Source organism: Solenopsis invicta, chromosome 16 (assembly GCF_016802725.1).
Source record: "Solenopsis invicta isolate M01_SB chromosome 16, UNIL_Sinv_3.0, whole genome shotgun sequence".
NCBI lineage: Eukaryota > Metazoa > Arthropoda > Insecta > Hymenoptera > Formicidae > Solenopsis > Solenopsis invicta.
This window is the reverse complement of record NC_052679.1, coordinates 3,945,072-3,965,744: the sequence shown is the minus strand read 5'-3', so window position 1 is coordinate 3,965,744 and position 20,673 is coordinate 3,945,072. Positions and strand designations below refer to the sequence as shown.

At 32.8% G+C, this 20,673-nt stretch overlaps 3 protein-coding genes across 11 annotated transcripts in view; 2 read left to right on the top strand and 1 right to left on the bottom strand.

Annotated features, from left to right (window-relative positions):
- The first annotated feature begins 49 nt into the window (after window positions 1-49).
- On the top strand, window positions 50-4,650 carry LOC105203098 (queuosine salvage protein). The gene is made up of 6 exons (XM_011171858.3): window positions 50-584; window positions 1,204-1,434; window positions 2,192-2,351; window positions 2,712-2,822; window positions 3,038-3,211; window positions 3,614-4,650. Exons 1-6 carry the CDS (start codon window positions 489-491, stop codon window positions 3,862-3,864), a joined length of 1,023 nt encoding a protein of 340 aa, XP_011170160.2. The 5' UTR covers window positions 50-488; the 3' UTR covers window positions 3,865-4,650.
- A 307-nt stretch (window positions 4,651-4,957) lies between these two features.
- The window catches only part of LOC105203062 (uncharacterized MFS-type transporter C09D4.1), a 63,860-nt gene continuing 48,144 nt past the window's right edge, over window positions 4,958-20,673 (top strand). Inside the window, exon 1 of the mRNA XM_011171833.3 lies at window positions 4,958-5,279. The gene's annotated coding sequence lies outside the window, so the exon portion shown is untranslated. The remainder of the gene's footprint in view (window positions 5,280-20,673) is intronic.
- LOC105203022 overlaps window positions 7,235-20,673 on the bottom strand; it is a 163,926-nt gene continuing 150,487 nt past the window's right edge. For 7 of the 9 annotated variants that reach the window (XM_039458590.1, XM_011171735.3, XM_039458591.1 and 4 more), the window contains 8 exons: window positions 20,263-20,350; window positions 20,058-20,182; window positions 19,757-19,886; window positions 18,476-19,439; window positions 17,888-17,991; window positions 17,308-17,437; window positions 15,148-15,225; window positions 12,526-14,905 (listed from right to left, as the gene is read on the bottom strand). In XM_039458590.1, the coding sequence (XP_039314524.1) occupies window positions 13,195-14,905; window positions 15,148-15,225; window positions 17,308-17,437; window positions 17,888-17,991; window positions 18,476-19,439; window positions 19,757-19,886; window positions 20,058-20,182; window positions 20,263-20,350 (3,330 nt within the window). In that variant the 3' untranslated portion in view covers window positions 12,526-13,194. Of the gene's footprint in view, window positions 8,668-9,107; window positions 10,149-12,525; window positions 14,906-15,147; window positions 15,226-17,307; window positions 17,438-17,887; window positions 17,992-18,475; window positions 19,440-19,756; window positions 19,887-20,057; window positions 20,183-20,262; window positions 20,351-20,673 lie in introns of those variants that run through there. The other 2 variants (XM_011171752.3, XM_011171743.3) reach the window with 2 other exon arrangements.

The window sequence follows — 20,673 nt, the reverse complement described above, 5'->3', positions numbered from 1 at the left end:
TGCATTTCTTTAATAGTATAATTTTTTTATATTTTTGTAGTCTTTTCCGTAAAACTTTTAATTTTAGTTTTTAAAATATTGACTTGTATCTTTTTGCCGCATACATGTATACATTATTATTTATAAATCTACACAATTTGTTTTTTTTAAAACAGATCTCTATATATTTTCATCTATTTAGTAAAAAGTATAAGAAATAACAAAATAGATCTGTTCTTAAAATAGTATATAATTAAGCATTAAAGAAAAAGAGGCAGAAAAGTTAAATATTTTGAAAAATGCAAAAGGTAAACACAAAAGAATAACTTTCTAGAACATTTAGAATAAGCCATATAACAAGGGAATGCGAATAACAGACATTTTCGTGTAAATATTATTCTCTTAATATTACTTCATGTTTATTTTCTATCGCAGCTCTGAAAGGTAAACGCGCTCGAAATAATCACAGTTAACAGTTTGGAACAGTAGATTCAACAGAACGTAATGCTATGGCTACGTCTAGGATTTCGACAGAGGAATGTATTGCCAAAAGAACGAAAACCATAATCATCGATAAAAATGGAGTAAAAGAATTAGCAGAGGAGGTTTGATTTTCTTCATTTTTTTTTGAAAATTTAAAACAATTCGCAATTTTTTAAAAATCTATTTGTGATTCTTCAAAATACAGAAATCAGTGAGTGAGTGAGTGAGTGTGAGAGAAAGAGAGACAAAAAGAAAGAAAAGTTTAATTAGATTAGTTACAAGATTTGAAAACGTAAATATAAAGTTCTAATGTAATATGTTCGAAAAAATAAAATTATTTAGAATCTTAGGCTGATATTCTTAATCGTAAATAATTTTCAATTTTTGATTAAAAATGTAATTAATTACAAATTTATTTATACATTTATTTTTTTTTTTCTTTCAATTAAAGATTGAAAATTATTATTTATTAGCTATGAATAAAGGCCATAGAATAAAATTATTTAATAAATTTTATTCTATACGAGAATCTTTTGAATATTATTTCATGATAATGTATATTTAGTCAATTATTTTTACTAAAGAAATAGTACAAGAAAAAGATATTTTATTTTTAATAATATAATTTTTAATTATTTTTAAAAACAAATTAATATTTTAAATAAAATTTAGCAATCACATACACACAATTAAAGTTTATATTATATAAAATAAATTCTATTAAACAATATGTTTTAATAGGTGACAGATTTTATGCTATGTAATCAGCACTCTATAGCATTGGGAACTACTTTTATATGGCAATTACCCGGACTTTATCCTACTTTCTTCGATCTCAGGAGCGCTGATTGGCTATTTATATTGCACACGTTAAATTTTATGCTTTGGATTCCAAATAGTACTAGACAATGGACAGTTAACAAGTATACCGGATTTTGGGCATTGTGCTCGGCTATCAAGAGAGCCATTGATGTAAGTATAACATTTATCCACTTTTATTTTCTTTATTTTTCTAAATCTGTATTCATGAATATTTATGAATAAACATTTTTTACTTTATAAAAGTTTTAGTATGCATCTGAAGTACTTCTGGTGTGGCAAACAAATTGTTTTATTTTTACCGGATAGAATTAGTACATTCTTTCTTATCTAATATTTTGTAGTTTTTTTACATAATCAGTAAAAGTGTATTGAATACTTTTATTTTAGTTGACGTAGATTTTACTTAATATTGTTTCACATTCCTCAATTTTTCTTTTTTCTTGTTTCCAATTCCTGAGTCTAAGTTTCTGTATGTACAGTAGAAGAATATTAGATATTAAGAATAGGAATAAAAATTTTAGAAACAGTTTTCTTAATGAATACTAAACGCACAATAGATATAAATAAAACGTAAGATATAAATATGACGTACAAGATACAACATAACTTATTATTTATTTATAATGTTTCATTGAGAAAATTAATTCTAATATCTTAATTCTTATTCCTAATATCTAATATTTCTTTATTGTGCGCAGAGCTTTATACTTGTTGATAAATATTTGTGGTAACAAATACTTAATACAAGAAACAAATGATATAAAATTTGAAGTACATATGTTGATTTTGTGGAATAAATCTAACACTTATAATTTTGTTATATTACATTGCAGCTTTCTAAAATTATTTAAAAATCTATATCTCTCTAATACTTTTCTAATTTCACAACGTATAATTTTTGGGATAGGAAGGTAAACCAATTTGGTATTCTGATTATTACATGACTATTGGATCAAGTGAGTTCGAATACATTTTTCGAGGTGACGATAAAATTACTCTTCCATATTTAAAAGAAAGACATAGTATTTTGCGTCGAGTTGGAAGAACTTTAAAGAAGAAATATGACGGTATGTACAATTACAAGAATTGTATCCATAAAGAAAAATGTTTCTTTCATATACAATAAACATATGTATGAATCTTGCCTGATTTTGTAATGAATAGTTCTCTTTATAATACTCAAATAATTAAGGATTGATTTTCTCATATTTTTTTTTCCAAAGAAAGAAAACTGTGTTTAAATTATTAAACTATATAATGTTATTATAGATACAACAGCATTATGCAGATTTTTCGTAATCATAAGAATAGTTTATGAATGTCATGGGTATAAAATATAAAAAATGTAAAATTAAAAATTATACTTTTAAAATATATATAATAGATAAGATATATGACAGTAATGCTAAGATTTTGTTGTGTTCCAGGTTTTTTTATGAATTGCATAAGAGCATCTGGATACGATGCAAATAAATTGAAAAGAATGCTTTTTGAATTTGACAGCTATCAAGATCAAGTATCATTTTATGGAAAAGAAAGTAATTATTATTAAATTATTGCTATATTGTTATGCGATATGGGGTATTATAAGTTTATAAATGATACACTGAAAAAGAATTTGACAAACTAAAATATTTAGTTTGATACGTTCAACTAAACATTGGGTTCATTTAACTATTATTTAATTATCCAGAAAAGATATAGTTTATTTATGTCAACCATTAACATTTCTTTTTATTGAATTTTTTTTCAGTTCGCCTCTGTACTAAGGCCAAGATATTGATACATGACCTACGAACATACTTTCCAATTACTCCGGAAGAATCAATGAAGACGTCTACGTTATTGGTTGATTATCGTACCTCTCAAGTTCTCATTAATTTTAAAGCTCTTCGCTGTACTGATAATCTCCAATATCGTTTGAAAAGTAAGAGATATTTATTCAATTATTTTTTTGTGAAAATGTTTTGTTTCTTATAGGGAATTCCATTTTTTAAATTTCATGACTGGTGGATATAAGTAAAATATTCTTCTGACATAATATGTAATTATTGACAATGTCACGCAGAATTAAATTTAGAGTACAAGTAACTTTTTAACAAAAGGCACTTTTTTATGATTTATTTAACGGCAAGGAAGATTTATTGGGATTCTAGTGTTTTACTTGAGCTTATCGACATATTGGCTACATTTCGCACATTGCATACAAATTTTTATTTATGAAGGAAACCTTTTTTTTTATCCTAATTAGTTTCTCGTATATGAAGAGTTTATCGTGCTATTAGAAAATTGTAACACTACGTTTTGCAACACATTGTTTTTCTCGCAGGTGGTGAACTGATCCACAGCGATATAGAGGAATTGGAAATACGCTGTTGCTTGATTTATGCAGTTCAAATGGTATGTGACGAAGTACGAAAAATATACGCGAATTGTGTGGAACACACGAGCATCCTTGACACATTGATATCTCGAATTTCGACAGTGGTCGACAATTACATATTCCACTATCAGATAATGCACAGTGCTCGTTTGATGTCCACAATACCACTTTACTCTATTAGAACTACAAGTTACTAGAACATTGTATCTTCATGAGTTTTCGACTAATTGATGCATGCTTGTAAATTAGTTTTTCTATATTTTTGTAAAACAGTACAATTTTTCTGTTATCACACTATGAAATTTCCCGTAATAATTAATACGGATATAATCGATTTTTAATTAATCGAACAAGAAGTTTCTATAGCAAAAAAATCTTTTTAGTTTTTTACGAGAATCATTCAAAGTATAATCATTTCATTAAAAAGTTATTGTGACTTGCTCTAATAATTTTTATAATTGAAATTATTTTTTATAATATAAAATATTGCTTATACTACGAACTTGGTAAAAAATGTTTTATATAAAAACAAGTATATAATTTGTACTCAAACCTTTTAGTAGAGTCTTCAAAATTTTCGATTAATTCAGATTCAAATCATAGGCGTTTAAATCCAAATTAAATCAAATTTTATATTTCCTTAAGAAAAAAAGAAAGAACTGTTAAAGTGTTTCGATAAACTTATTACTATATCAGTAAATTATGATATTTTATCAGTTAATTGATATAGTAATCAATTTATTGAAACACTTAATCACTTTTTCTTAAGAATTGACTCGATTTGATTAGATTTAAATTCGCACATCTAATATTTTACATATGTTATATTTGTATATATGAAATTTTTATATGAATTTTATAAGAACGTTTACCAAAAAATATCAAATTGAACAAACCTTGAACACGATAATCGCAATGTATTTTATTGTCAATTTTAAGTAAAATTTATTTTTGATAAAATTATTATAGGTGCGTTGAGACAATACTGATGTAGTCTTATATAATATAAACTGTATATTTTTAACAGCAGACATTTTAACGGCAAGCTTGCAGTAACATTGCCTAAACACTTCCTAACTTCCACGCAATATTACATTGTCTTAATTTAAGGTTTATGCATTGTTTCTGCAATCTTTTAGTGCTATATCATTCTTCCATCTATCCTTCCCCCTTTGAAATTTGAACGTCAAACGCGGGTTCCGTTCGGTTCCAAGTGCAGAAAGGTGCAGCACGATGGCGCGAGCCGCGTACGGCGCGTACTACGGGGTCGTAAGCCCGGACGGGCGGAAGTGCAGACGAGAGTGTGCCGTTATGGTGATCGACGAGCGCGAATAACGCGAATGATGGATCGAACTGATCGAAGTACGTGAGCAACGGGGGAGCGTCATGCTGCTCGCGCTCACGGTCGCGAGAATCGTCGTCGCAGGGACGGTCGGCATTCCGAAATGGCGAGACGCGACGTAACACGCAAGGCGGCGCGTCATGTCGGAGAATCCTGCGGGTCCTGCGGGTTCTGCGCCTACACAGCCTGGTGGCTGACGGCGAGGAGCGTCGCCGAGCGCGCGCGAGACGCGCACATCGAGCAGGACATGGGAAAGGATCGGCGTCGCACGTGAGTTCTCATTATTTTCACCCCGCCGAAAGACCTCGATCCGCGACCCTTCAATACTCTCCGCAATCTCGAGGGAAGGAAAAACGTTCGGAGTCGGTTAGGTTAGGTAGGATGCGCGGCGGAATTGCGAAAGTCTATTCGAATGTTCGAATATGCGGGACGCGGATCATCCTCCCGCCGCGGGGCAAGGAAAGCATGAAAATCAATAAGATCGAGGAAAACGGTTAAATTGGAAATATTTGTTTTTGTTGCAATATCGGCTGTAGCGTACGCGAATGTCGACGCGCATTGGATAAATTTCGTTTATCTCGCGCGTTGTGCGTCGCAGGGATGCGGCAGATAATCGTATCTCGAACAGAAAAGATAGAGTAGTTAATTTTTTCTATCGTCTAAAATATGCTTAGAACTGCGAATAATTTTAAACTTTTTATTCATAAATTCGTTTATTGAATAAATTGCTAGTAATGCCGAGTACTTAATTGGCGGAAAAAGCTCTACAAAATTCTATATTCTAAAAAGAAATATAAAATTCTAAAAAAATGTTAGAATCAGAACACTTTTATTAAGTTTAATAATTAAATACATATTTCTACAAAAAATGAATATTTTTACGAAAAAAAAAAATATATTTCTAGAAGAAAGAAAATATTAATATCTACAAATTTCTATTTTTAGTAAAACTTTGTATTTATTCATAAAAATTTTTTCTATCAGGATAAGCTATTTAGAATGTTGTAATTTATTGTAGTTTGAAGTAGTTTCACCGAAAAATTTGTAAAAGTCGCGACGGCGCACTACAAAAATTTATAAAAATTTATAGAAAAGTGTTCCAATTCCAACATGTAGATTTTTATAATATTTGTTAAATTTGTGTAGAATATTTTTTCCACCAGGGGGTAGTGGCATGCGAATCGTATCTTTTCCGTGTTTCTTTTTCTGTCGCAATGTGCGCGTATGATCAATATCCGAAGTGCGACGCAAAATATCATAATGTCTCATCAATCATGCCAAGAAATTTGGTCAATCGTGTCACGAGACTTGGTCGATTATGCGAAGCGTAATATAAGTACACATTTCATATGCGTGATTGGTTACAAGAAATCGATTATGAATGATTCCTTCATGTTTGGCGGTAAATATTTTTTTTATTTATTACTAATGGATTAAATCACTGTAAGTGATTTAATCCATTAGTAATAATAAATTACTAATAAATTTCACAAGAACGATTGAATTTGAAATAGTAAATTTAAAAAGAACTGAAAATAAAATTGATTAACTTAGTAAAAATTAGTATTATCTGAAAATTAGTATCGCAAAAATTAATAGCCAATAACCAATAATCAATAAAATTGGTATAATTAATTTTAGGTAATATCACTAGGCAATCTTGACAGCTTATAATTTGAAATCTATCTCAATCTTGAGGTAGAGATTTTTTAATGTAATATAAACTCTAAAATATGCAGTGAAAAAGCTTTTCTATTTTCAAATGAATATATTTATTTTAACATTTCCTTGATTTAAATAAATATTAGCCAGTATAAAATAATTTATTTTTAAACATTTTTTTAAATTAAGGAAATGATGTTAAATATAGAGATATATATTTACTTGAACATAACAGTTTTTTTTTCAGTTTGTACATTATTAAACTATTGATGATAAATACATGTTGTATTTTCCTTTTTGCATTCCATTCTGGAATGTTATTGTTATTATTATTCTATTATTTTCATGCTCGTCAATGAATATCCGAGATGAAATTTTTTGACAAAATTTGTCATTTTGTTACCTTTACATATTTAATTAAATTTATTTTTATTACTAATTTTTTTGTATCTATTATATTCTTGTGAAATATTTTCAATTCCGACAATCCAAATTCCAATAGCCATGAAATAACTATATCTTTTTTTTCTTGATCATTTATTTGTTTAATTACAATAAACACATCTTTTTATATATATATTTGTAATAATATACAAAACGCAAAATCTTAAATTACATATTACATTATGAAATAATCATTTCTTTCGATTGGCAACGATCTAGGTTAACTCTTTTTGATTCTTTGTTCTTTGTAGCACAACGATTGTTAATTATATTATAATTTTATTCATTTCAATTTAAAGTTCGAAATTGGTTTCAATCTTACGAAAAAGTTACATAATATGTACATATTTTTAGAAAATTTCTCATTTATTAATTCATACTTATTACTTCTTTTAATTTAGCCTTCTTTAAAATTAAATACAATTTTTTGGAAATAACGCTCCTGTATCATAAATTCAACGCAGAAATGGTTAACCCGGTCCCTTGTCTCGAATACGATATTTGGAACGTCTTCTTTGGCTATCAACGTGTTATATCGCGATGCCATTTGGCACAAATTTTATTACACTTCTATGTAAAGCTATCTTCCTGTTTATCACTCGCGGCGAGAAATTTATCTACTCTTTTTATCTACTCGTATTAATACAACGTTTCAAAATCAATTTACGCTAAGAAACTATTATTTTCCGATACAGACATTAACATATTCTTGCCGCTCGCAAGAATAGCAACGCTGACAATTTTATGAATGCAAATTCGTAATTAAGTAGTAACTTTTGTTATAAACGCCGTTCTTAAAATGTAACGTTCGACTCGACTTTGTGTGAAGTCATAGTTGTACATACATTTCCGTTCGGTTCGAAAATGCGCAAAATCCTACATACACAAAATCATTTACAAATATACAAAATTGATCGCAACGAATATGTAAAGTCAACATTAAACTCTTGTTTAACTTAAATTTATTTATCGCCGTAATTTTATTCTAATAATTACTTTTTACCATTTAATCCCGCGAAATTATCATATTTACATTATTTAATTATTTAAATTAACCGCTTGATTTGATTTTGTCGTATAAATTTATACTCGAATCGCGGTTTTCTTAGCGATATACTTCCATTCAAGCAATTTCTCATCTCTGCTTTTCGTTATGTATACAAAATTAATTTAACTGTGATCTATCGCTCTATCCGTCTCGCAATCGAAATGTCACAATGATTATTAGGCACTTGCGGGTAAATACTATTTAACTTTTTTTCTGCATTTGCTCCCAAAATATAATATTCGATTTGAGCTTGCCGGGTGAAATTACGGCGATGTCGCTGCCTTCTTGCTTCGAGCGCACGATTTCCGTTCGATTCATCGGTCGCTCCTCTACCAGCGACCGGCTGACCGGCGGCGATGTCAGTTTACCTGGCATTTGACGTAACCCCTCTCGAAATTCCCTCGAAAGAGATCTGGCAGTCAGACTGTGCATCTGCCTGGGTGTTTCGACTATGTGTATCTCGGAGTTGGACGATCTGTCCTTGGTATCGTCTGCTTTTGGCACCTACGAGACAAAAAATCGTTTTAACAAATTCGTATATCTCCTTAATTCTATCGACTTCTACCAACCGCAAGCCTATTCCTTGATCAATTTTTCATTGATAAAAAATTTAATTGAAATATGCCAATTTTTGTTGGAATTATGATAAAAAATATAAATGAGATCCCCGTATGTATTTTACATAGAACAAAATGTGTATATCGAGGGTTAACAAATCGGATAAATTTTTTATTTGTAGATATTTTTCTATCCATAAATTTTTCTATTTATAAAATAAATTCGTGTCTATCTAGCTATTTATCTACATCTCTTTTACAATATTTTTATAAATTGTGAACGCATAATGTCATTCTTGCTCTGAACAAATGTACCGAGATTCGATATTAATTCGTAATCAAATTGAAATCTGTAAATGTGAAATAAAATGGCATTTCGCTAGTTACCGAAACTCTGTTTACTTTCGCGGGCACGGCAGTCACTATTTCGGAAGTCTGTCGCCTGCCAAATGCTTCCGCGAGTCTTTTCACCGAAGGCATCTCCCGCAATTCCTCGTCCACCTCTTTAGACTGAGTCTTGGTTCTGATATAAATATCCTCGAAAGATTTGTCGACGTCGGATGAGATTTCGTCGTAATCGTTCAGCAGCGAAATGTCATCTTCGACGATCGCGTCTCGTTCCTCCGACGATGCGCTCTTTTCCGTGAGATCCAGCAGATTGTTGGTGGTTAGTTCATCCTGAGTATCGTTTACGTAAACTCGATTCGCGAAATAGCACACGTCATCAGCGACATTCGGCATCGACTTGGCAGATATCAATCGTGAGTTAACATCCTCCTCGACCTCGTCCCGCAGCTCGTTGAGTCCCCTCGAGCTCTTGGCGAAGCCCCTGAAGCCGAGTGATCTCGGCGAATCAGTCTGGTATCCTTTGTACGCGCGTCTCGTCAGATTCGATTTCTCGTTGTTCCGCAATGGCTGGTCCAGTTGATTGTTGGAGTGAGCACGGCGCAGGCCATCCTGATAGCCGAAGGAGCTCAGGTCCAATCTGTTCACCACTCTCTGTGGCCGGATAGGTTTCTTCTGATCCGAGAACTCGTTCTCGAAACCGTACGCCTTCAAGTCGATCCTGTGAACTGTTCGCTCTTTATCGTCGTTACGCTCGGCCTCGATACTCTGCTCCTGATTGTTGAGCTTGGCGTTAATCTCGTTCTTGCTGTTTTTTCTCTGGCTCTCCAGAATGTCGTCGTCTGTACGTTGACGACCCTTCCACGCCGTCTCGTCGGGCGCTTTGTCTTTCTCGCTTCTGACTTTCTGACGATCCCCAATGTCGACGGAAGCACGCGAATTCACGGCGTGATTGTTCGTTTCGGGATTAATTACTTCGGCGTTGTTCCTGCACCACGAGGCTGACGTCTTCGTATTTTCGTTCTCTTGTGAAACCGAGATACCGTCGTCGGACGGTAAGATCTCCTTGGACGTAGGTTCTTCCTAGAACACAGAAGAATCGACTGACGTTAGCGATCTAATATATGTAGGATTCGTTCGAAAACTATTTCATGTTTACGTTGCATCTTGAATTATTGTTATTCTCTCTTTCATTTATTCTTGCGTGCTGCGAAGAGTCACAGATTCCTTTTTCCTTTGCCTCCTTTTTTTTTTGCTCTTAACTGTCATACGATTAATATTATTGTCTGTGACGCAGTGACAATGTTCTGTAATATAAATTTCATTTTTTCTAACGCAGTAAAAATATTAATAATGATATATTAGTGAGAATTGTTTTTTTAGTATTATGGTTAGTGCGATCTTTAACATCATCGATCTTAGAAGAAATGATTGACAATAATTATTAATCATATGAACAATTTTTGCTTAACACATATCAGTCGCGATTATATTAACGGATCGGAAATTTTGCCGTTTAGTTTCTTGTCACGAGTGCAAGTATAAACTCTTGATATGTGTAAACGTATAAACTTTTAATTAAAAAATTTTCAGATCTTTTAAATTGCACCCAGAAAAAATACAATTTACCGTGCCATATTTGAAATGTTGAAGTTTTTGATATTTCTTATTTACGCAAATTTAAATTTTAGAAAAGAAGCGCGGACTGATATATTTTAAGTACAGCCACAAATTCGCTCTCGCAAATTAAAAGTAAGCTCTCTTCGTGTTAGTATTGTCATGCGGTCAAGAAACTCTCTTGTTAATATATATTGCATAATTTATGTTGCAAATATTAATTGTACAATGTTATCTGTTAATATGATTGCACACAAGTATAAACAGTGTCATTCATTTTTTTTTCATAATTAATATTGTAAAGCATTATTCTTGATGAGATGAGGAAACCTATGAATAATCTATATGACATGTCAGATTTAATGAATTTTCTAATATTAGTTTATTATAATTGTAGTATAAATATAAGGAATTATTAAGTACGCAAAATTTTACAAACAATATACACAAGTAATATATACAATGTTAATTGCTGTTTAGTTATTGAAGTTTAGCGGGCAACAAAAAATTACAAGAAATATTAGAAAATTTACAAACGCCAAGAACACATACGATTCTTTGTTAGTCATCCCGTACGCAAGTAAATAGGTACTTACCGATTAAAATATTCTCTGTCACAGGTCGTAATTGCGGAATTGATTTCGTTGTGTTAACGCAACTCGAGTAGTATCTTGCGAGATACAGCGAAAAAATATAGATACAAATTAGATCGTATTTTCTGTGCAATTTGTGCAATGCGTGATGCGTGCATTTCGAGTGGTAAATAACTCGGGTTCTATTGTCGTTTGATTTTCAACTCACACCTTAAACCTTAAGAAAAACGGATAGAAATATCCAGAGATGCGATGTAGTTGATACGTGCTAATATACTCGATTTTTTCATTTTGAATTTATTTTTTCATTTTATCTAATCTTCATTTATATAAAAATTATAACGTAGAACATGAAAACGCATATCTGTATCTAATCTAATGATTTCCAATTATCTCGTTAATGTTGTAATACTTAATTATTACTCACAACTTCTAAGGCAACAAAGTTTACAAATTTTGAGCTATAATACTATAATCTCTAAAATAATTGATTTCTATCCATAATCATCTATTTTTTACACTAAAAAAAATGAATCTAAATTAAAAGTTTTGTGCGTTGCTCTTGTATATTTAACCCGGAGTATGAGAAAATGAGCTACATTAGAGTGTTACAATATAATATAAATAATATTGTATGTAATTTAAATATTTTTAAATATTTGACGTAAAAGATGAAATCTAAAATGGAATCATACACAGTTTACACAAACTTGTATTCAATAATTTTTACATATTAAAATTAAAATATCAAATAGAAACCATCACCTATAAGTTTCATGCAAAAAATGACCAATTTTTTGATTGCTTAATTAAATTAGTTAATTAGTTGTAATATTCATGTTAATATATGTACAGATTTGTCCGTTCTTTTTAAGTTTCTATTTAACCATGAAATAAAATTTACATGAAAAAATGATTATATATATATATATATATATATATATATATATATATATATATATAATTTTTTCATGCAAACTACATTTAATTAAATAGATACTGATACATGGTTTTACTAAATATCTTCAAATTAAATAATTTTTATGTAATATTTTTATATCTTAATGATACTACAAATATTGATTTTGGACATATGGGTTAAGTCAATTAAATTTACATGCAAAGATTTATTTATTATAATAGTTTTGCATTGTACGTTTGAGATAGAGAATGATTTCCCGATCAAAAACGTACAAATTAATTAGAAATTTGTTAAGGAGCGGAAGGTCAGCATTATTGTGATACACAGCTTAAATTTTTATGCACCCGTATTTATTTACCACTTGTAACTTATCGTTGTATAAATACGAACTTTCCACCGTTAACCTATATGACACATTAATATATTAGCGTATCGTGTCATGGCACTCTTATTTCAAAAAAACATGGCCACAGACTTAGGATATTGATGCAAATGCATTCACATACTATCAGGTACATTATCGCATCGGAAACAAAATATATTAACTATATAACAATTGTAACAATTATTAAATTAATGAATCTTTACAATAATTAGCTGGATCCATCAATTATCGCGCGGAAGCCTGCATTCTGAATTTCTAACTTTCGCGCCGTATCAAAGTAGAATCTCGCAATCTCGTTTTCTCTTCATTTGAAATACCATGAGTCTTATAATAAATAATTCATTTTGAAGCCTTTTGTCACCCACTTTTTCTTATCAATCGTCATAAGAATTGTAGAAAAATAGAATAAAAATTTGCTTTGAGATATAGCAAAGATATCTCAAGATTATGTAGTATAATATGTCTAATGTATAGTATACTCTTGATACATTTCATATTTCTATACAGCGCAATATTTCTTCATGGCAATCGTGTTACAGTTATAGCACGATACATTCTTTTTCTCGTATCGATTTTTTTTTAATTCAATTTTCAAGTCAGCTTTTCTGCTTGTCACCACATCGTGACGTCGCTCAAATTTCTCACGTACAACTTCTTGCATCGTCCCTTATCATCACGTCCCTTATTATCACTTTTCCCTTCTTGTCGAGATTCCTTCGAACTTTCCAAATTCCTTTCAGTGTTCCTAATTATCGATTTCTCTAACTTTTCGCGGTTACTGTCTTCGAGGACTTCTCGATTCCTTCCAGATCTTGTTCCTCTTCCTCGAGCCGCGACATTGTTATCATTGTTGAACGCGCTCGCTTTTCGCCTCCTGGAGACATCCTTCAAAAACTTGTTCATTATAATTTCATCGGAGGCACAATCGAGCTCATCTTGCCACTCATCGTCCTCATTTGGCAAGGACCAGAGCGAAGATGATTTTACGTTTTTCTTACGAATCAGATTTCTACGTTTCGCCGTGGAGCTTACTTTGAAGGGACTCGTTTGATTTCTGTTGCGTCCAATTTGCCCGTATCCCGTGGATACCCGATCGTTCGTAACGTTATTTTCCTCATCCTGCCAGTCGCTCTCGAAAGTCGAGCTCGTCGAATGCTCGAAGCTAGCAAATCCCTCGACACTCGTAGAACGATTCAAGTTTGCTGGCTGATCGCAATTTTCCGAATCGACGTTAGAATGTAGATCGAGATTCGCTGATCCTTGCGTTTCGGTTATATCGCGACCGTTTTCGGGAATGGCAGACGTGGCGACTTCCGGTAGGATCGGTCTCAATCGAATCCTTCTGTAGTTTGGCAATCTCTTGCTGTCGATCCTTCTGCTCCTCTTGATCCCGCCGAAAGTCTGAAACTTTAATTTCGCGAATTCCGGACTGCGATCTTCGAAAGGATCTTCCGGCAAGGTCGATTCGTCTTCGAGATCGTCGTCGGAATCCTCCACCTTCGCCGGCCGGATCCTGATGCCACCAAACGTGTTGTATTTGTATCCGTTGGTAGTCAAAAATCTCCTGCCGCTGATCGATGATATCATCTGCCCGTTGTCGGAACTATCGTTATCCGCCAGCCGACCGCCATACAACCGTCGCCAACGTTCGCGCTCACTATTCTCCGAGTCGCGAGAACCGATCGAGCACATCCCGGAGTCGCGATCGCCCAGATCGCGATCGTTCCGATCGCTCGGTGATCGCGCGCGATTGTCGTATCGCGGAACTATCGGCTCTTCACCCTCGCGATCATCCAAAGGCCGATTCCAATCCGTCGGTACCGATTGCTCAGAGTCCGTGCCGATTTCCAGGCTCTCCGACAGGATGTAGCTGTCCTCTTTTCCTTCAAATATCGTTTCTATATCCGACTCCGCGGAATTCTTAGAGCCTCGATCGTCTCTCGCGTCATTTTTCGTGCTCTCCTCGAGGTACATCATTCGAACGTCGTTTCCTACGAGATTCTCGGTTTGCTCGCCGTCGACGTGGCGCGATCGATCGCTCGCAGGCTCCAGATGCAGGAGAGGGTTGATCGCGAAGTGCGGACTGGCGCGGGGATCGCGGCAGCATCGTCTAGGCAAGCTGCCGCGCAACGAAGCGGCTTCGAATTGCTCGAGCTTGTCGTGACTCACCTGTCGTTCGTGTTGCTCGTCGCCGGCGCAGCTCGATTGTTGGGACAGCGAGCTGCTCGGTCTGCTCGACATCGAGGACATCGACGACCTGGCCCGTTCCTGCCGTTCTCCACTGGCCGCCTTCGATTGGTTGATGTAGTAATCCCTGCCGAATCTATGTAAGAAAAGTCGAGTCATTAGCGTCACGGAACTCTACTAATGGAAAATGGTAAAAAATGGCACTGTGAGTCTTCTTTTCATTTCTTTTCTTAATCAATCAATATTTTAAGTAACCTTTAGTTAAAGACTTTAGTGTAAGAAAGTTGAAGAAATAATTTGTTTGATTTTTTAAATTACTATGCCTCTTAATTATTATCAGCTTTTATTATTTCGGAAAGAAAGATTAACGAAAGTTACCGTTTGATGTCCGGTCGACCGGGTGCCAGGAGCGCCTCCATATTTACTTCGTTTAGCTTTGTTAATTCGTAATGGGTTCTGAATAAAGTTAAAAATCAAGTTGAAAACTTTGCCGTTACAATGGGATATTTAGCAAAAGGACTTCGCACAATTATGGGTTTCAGCACTTGGTGAAATTGGCTGAAACTGTAATATAGTTCTTGATTAACCAAAAGTTTCCACGGTCACAAAACTTGAAAATAACTAGTTTTTTTTTTTGTTACAGCAATGTGAAGTATTGTATTTTATCATTACTGTAGTAATATTTCAAATCAATTTTTTGTAATAAATGGTGAAATTTTAGTTGATAATATATGATTTATTTATGTGAGAATGTTTTGTTATACATATGTGTCTTTGCTCGAGTATGTGCTTGTGGTAATGTATAAGTAAGAGGAGGGAAAATATGCTACTATGTAGCTCTTAAAGTCTGTATTTAAAAATGTCGGGAGAATAACAAGTAATACACACTTATTTTCATCCGCACTTACTCTCTCGAGCACACACATATACATAAAATCATATTTACAAACAAATTGTAGACTCTATGTATATATGTGTATATGCGCGCGCATATGTGGGCCAAATAAGTATACATTACTTATCCCAACAGTTCTAAACACATACTTTAAGAGCTACGTAGCAGCATATTTGTCTCCCTCTTTCCTACTTTACATACTGTCACGGCCCTCAAGTAAATACGTATGCTCAAATAGCGCATGATAAATATTTATAAATATTTATTAATATTTATTTTTTTTTCAAGTTTTATATGAATATTTTGTATAATATTTGTGGTAAATAAAAATTAAATACTTATATAATATTTTATAAATATTTTATTTATGATAAATCTTTGATTTATTCAATCTAATAAAAAGAGTGTAAAAAGAGACGTGTACACGTCAGTTAATTACCTGAAAAAAAATCTCATAATTTCTTAAAAACCGATTTGAAATATTATTAACATAAAAATAAAATATTTCAAATGGCTGTAGCAAAAAAACTACGCCAAAAAGCTTGAAAACTAAACCGTTTTCAAGTTTTATACCTATAAAGACTTTGGTGAGTCAAGAACTGTAATCAGGGATCGATAAAATAACTTAATTAAAATATAAAATAAGAAATAAATTTCGAAAACTTATTTAAAATATAAAACAAGAAATATGTATTTTAAATAAAAATTTCAAATACAAAATAATTTTTTTATGATCTTGTTTATTTGAATTTGAACATTAAGTATTTTCACGTATTTAGGTATATTTAACTGTGCATTGAATTTCAACAGAATCTTTCATTGACTTTAATTAAAACCCACATCTCAAAATTGGCGTCCTTCATGCTCCTTCGATTCGCTCTCGTAATAAGACCGCCGAGAAAAATAATCTTTTCACCGGCGTAGACGGTAAAGGCGTGTTAAACTTAATAAACATCCATCGTACGATTGGATAGCGATTCAAACATTACACAGTTACATTTTCATTTTACTCAACGTGTTGCATACATTCTAGTTGCGCAGCGTTTATATTCAATTCAATAGAACTCTTGTCTTCAGCTTTAAAGGAAAAAAAAAACTTTTTGACACAAAATCATTTCGAGGAATGGTAGATGTCAATGCATTATCGATGTTATTGTTATTTTTTCTTAAAAAAATAAAAAATAGGTTCCGTGCACAATTTGTTGTTTCTTTTGGTACCCATTGTAATCTCATATAGAGATAAGAAACAGCTACTAATATAGTATCGTTGGCTTTAGGTTAAAGATTTATAAAATTGTTAAATCTTTTTTTTACAACACTTTTTTGTTTTTGTTTTATTTCAATAAAGAAAATCAAATCTAGTTGAAATTAATCAGCAGAAGAAACTTATTTAAAATACTTATTTAAATTTAAATAATTCTTTTTTCTATTTAAAATAGAAAATAAGAAGTAGATCATAAAGAGACCATAAAAATTTAAAATAGTAAATACTAAATAACTGTTTTATTTTTTTTTTAATTTAAAATAGAGATTTTAAATAATATTAAATTAAATACGACTGACTCTTGACTACAGTTCCAGCCGATTTTACCAGGGATTAAAATCCATAATTGTGCGGGGTCTTTTTTCGGGGTGATTCTTACCCCGAAATGTCCGAATTTCGCGAATATTGCCTCTCCAAACATCGCTTTCGAATGCTCTCCTCGCTGTATGGATTGTTTTCGATTGGCGGCGCATTTTCCCACTTTTTGTGCTCACGTTCTGCTATTGTGCCTGTCCGATATATTTATTCATCATCATATTCACGTCATGTTCATTATGATGTATGAATATTTTATTACATTCGCGAATCTACTGTATTTTATTACAAGACATCGAGAAGTTTTTTTTAAAATTTATTAAGATTTTGCTTTTTATACACTTTAAAGACATGCATTATCAATATATTATCTACTGTATACGATATAACCTTTTGAAGCTATAATTTATTTTTTGCGAAATCTCTTACGCGTATTCGGTTTTTATTACATATTACATAATAATTTTTTCAAATCTCTATGCATGTTTGTTATTATATAAAATTTCCTATTATTAAATTATTCGTACTCAATTTTATATCAAGAAAATAAATTGAAATTTCTATTATCTTCATAAATCGAAAAAATGCGAGGATGTGATGAATTTTTATGTCTATTGTATACAAATTTTATCGTGAATAGTTACCTGGTCGTGGAGGGGCGCTTAATGGATCATTTTCACTTGTTATGTCGACGTGATTCTTGATCGTTGCATAAGACAATTGGACTTCGGCTTCTGAACGTTCACTGCTTAAAGTTGAAAAAAAAAAATTATGAAAGAGACACTCCGTGCCGCGACGAGAAAAAAAATTATGAAGGATATGGTATTCACGCAATATCTACTCTATTGCATGAATACCATATTCTGCTTCATAATTTTTTTTCTTGCGTAGAAAACTGAAATTATCATCACAGTTTATTATGCATTTATTTCGAAACATGAGCGACATCTTGCTTTATTCATATTTATTATATGTATATTCTTGCAAAAATTCAAAAAAACGAAGACAGAAAGAATAAATTTATTTTTTTAAATATACATATGTGCTTGAAATATATTATTTAATATGTAAAATTATATTTTAAATTTGATTTAAAACACAATTCTTTATATTTCACTTTATATTAAATAACGATAAAAGTGATGAGAGTGATGAAATATCATAAACCATTATTCATAAATAATTGAGAAGAAAGTATCAGTCAGGAAAAAAAGATATTTCGAGACTCCTACCTTTCTGGTTTTTCAGTCGAATTGTTCTCCGATTTTCTCAGCTGTTCGTCCGTCGTTTTTCTCGTATCGTCAGGCGCCTCGCTCTCTCCAGAGTAAACTTCGACTTTCGTCAAACTGTCTAAGTGTCTCTGGATCGCTGTGTCGTAGTGCTCAGTATATTCGCTCTCTCGTTGCTCCTCGTTTTCGTCGGTGACGTTTTCCTCTCGATCGTTCCTCTCACTTGATTTTTCAGATTGCATCTTTACTTCCTTTTGTATAGAACTTTCCATCGTGATCGGTCTTCCGCGGCGCTCGGCTGTATCCTTAAGCTTTTCTTTGGCTTCGCCTTCTCCTTTTCCTACTGTTATCAGCTCAAATAAACTTTCATTTTGTTTCCCTTTGTCATCTTCACGATTGGCTGTTTCGTTCTTCGAGATTTCTGAAGATTTCAGGAATCCCTCCTCATGATTTCTCTCGTCGAAATGCTCGGGAACAATTACAGTTAGGTACTTTTCAGTTTTCGTTTTCGCTTGGCAAATATCGAATTCATTTTTTCCGAGTTGCATCATGTTTGCTCCTTCCTGATTAGTTTCTGTCTGATTGTTTGTCGCGTCACATTCGGAGATACTAGGAGTCCTCGGAATTACGTTGTTGATCGCCTCCATCAATTCCTTTTCGATTTCTTCATCGGATTTCGTAGATGAGCATTCGGATAGATCGGACGTGTCCTCGGCATCTCGGTCGCCGATCAGAGCCTTGTAATACGCATTAGAGCTCGGTACCAACATAGCAACTGGATCCGGTTGCGATCGAGAGATTCTCTTTTTCTGAAATAGCCAATTGTCCTCCCAAGACTCGATGGGTGAAACTATATCCATCGTATGATCAGTGGCGTGACGTTTTGTCCTGACCGGCGGATATTCGTTGTGATTTAAGTCCGAAGAATCTGACGATGATGGCGATGGTGAAGGTAATTCCCGCGGAGCTATTACGAAAAATTACAAGAAATTACAGAAAAGGACGAAAAATTATGCTGTACCACATGATAAAATTATGATTTTTTTAAAATGCTGGAAGCAATTACACAACATATTATTTTACTTTTTACGTCTTTTTAAAAATATCGAGAGAATTATCCGATTAAATAATGAAATTAAATTAAGAGCAATTATCAGAGTTAATTAAATTATTTTATTGAATTAATCAATGTATGATACGACATCGTATAATCTTTTACACACAGATGATTCCATACTTTTTGAATATGTAAATGACATTCGAAGTGAAAGTCGAGATACTCACGGTCAACGATATCCATTCCGTATTCTGGAAACGGTACGCGCCGAGTGCATCCGAATTCCAAGACGCCGTTGTCACGAAGTTCGTCATCGTCCGACGTGATCGTGGTTACTTCCTCTATCCTTTCCTCCATCTGTAACAGGATCCAGGCTTCATCAGGGAGCATATGATACGATTATCTTTTATTATATCTAAATTACGCGAGTTCAAATCTGATATGTAAATTTTATGTTCACTGCACTTAATGGCGTTACGTTCCGTATTGCGAGAATATGTAAATGCGATGCAAAATCAGCATCCGTACCGTGAAGGACACCGGTTTCCGACGATCTTCATTTTGCCTGATCGACGCGCTATGACCGCCGTTGCACTCGAGAGGATCGGACGCGTAACTCGCCGCATCTTCCTCAAGACCATGCTCGCTCTCGTCTGAAAAAGGAGCATCATCTTCGTAAATAGGACTTCTCCACGCTTCAGGTGCGATAATATGTTAAGTAAATTCTACGCACTTGCGGTATATTTCGCTTTAGGCGAATCTGTGTCGTTCAGGACGTTACTGTTACCGTCAATTCGTTCCCTTTGGTATTTTTCGATGACCTAAAACGCGCGTAATGCGTTCGATCATATTTAATTTAAGTACTGTGCTTTATAGTTTGATTAGTGATAATTAACGTAAGAAATGATGCAGATTTTAATATTAATGTTATTTAAAATCCGCAAAAAATTGACATGCAATATCTTTAAAGCTTTTTTAAATTACAAAAAATACATTCTAAAATTAATTATAAGAAAATAAGACAATAATAAAAATTTAATCAAAAGGCGAAGAACGAACACAACACCAGGATGCATATAATTAATCTAAATTAATTTAAGATTTATTCACTCTAAAAATCACGAGACTAGTTCCGATCTTACTT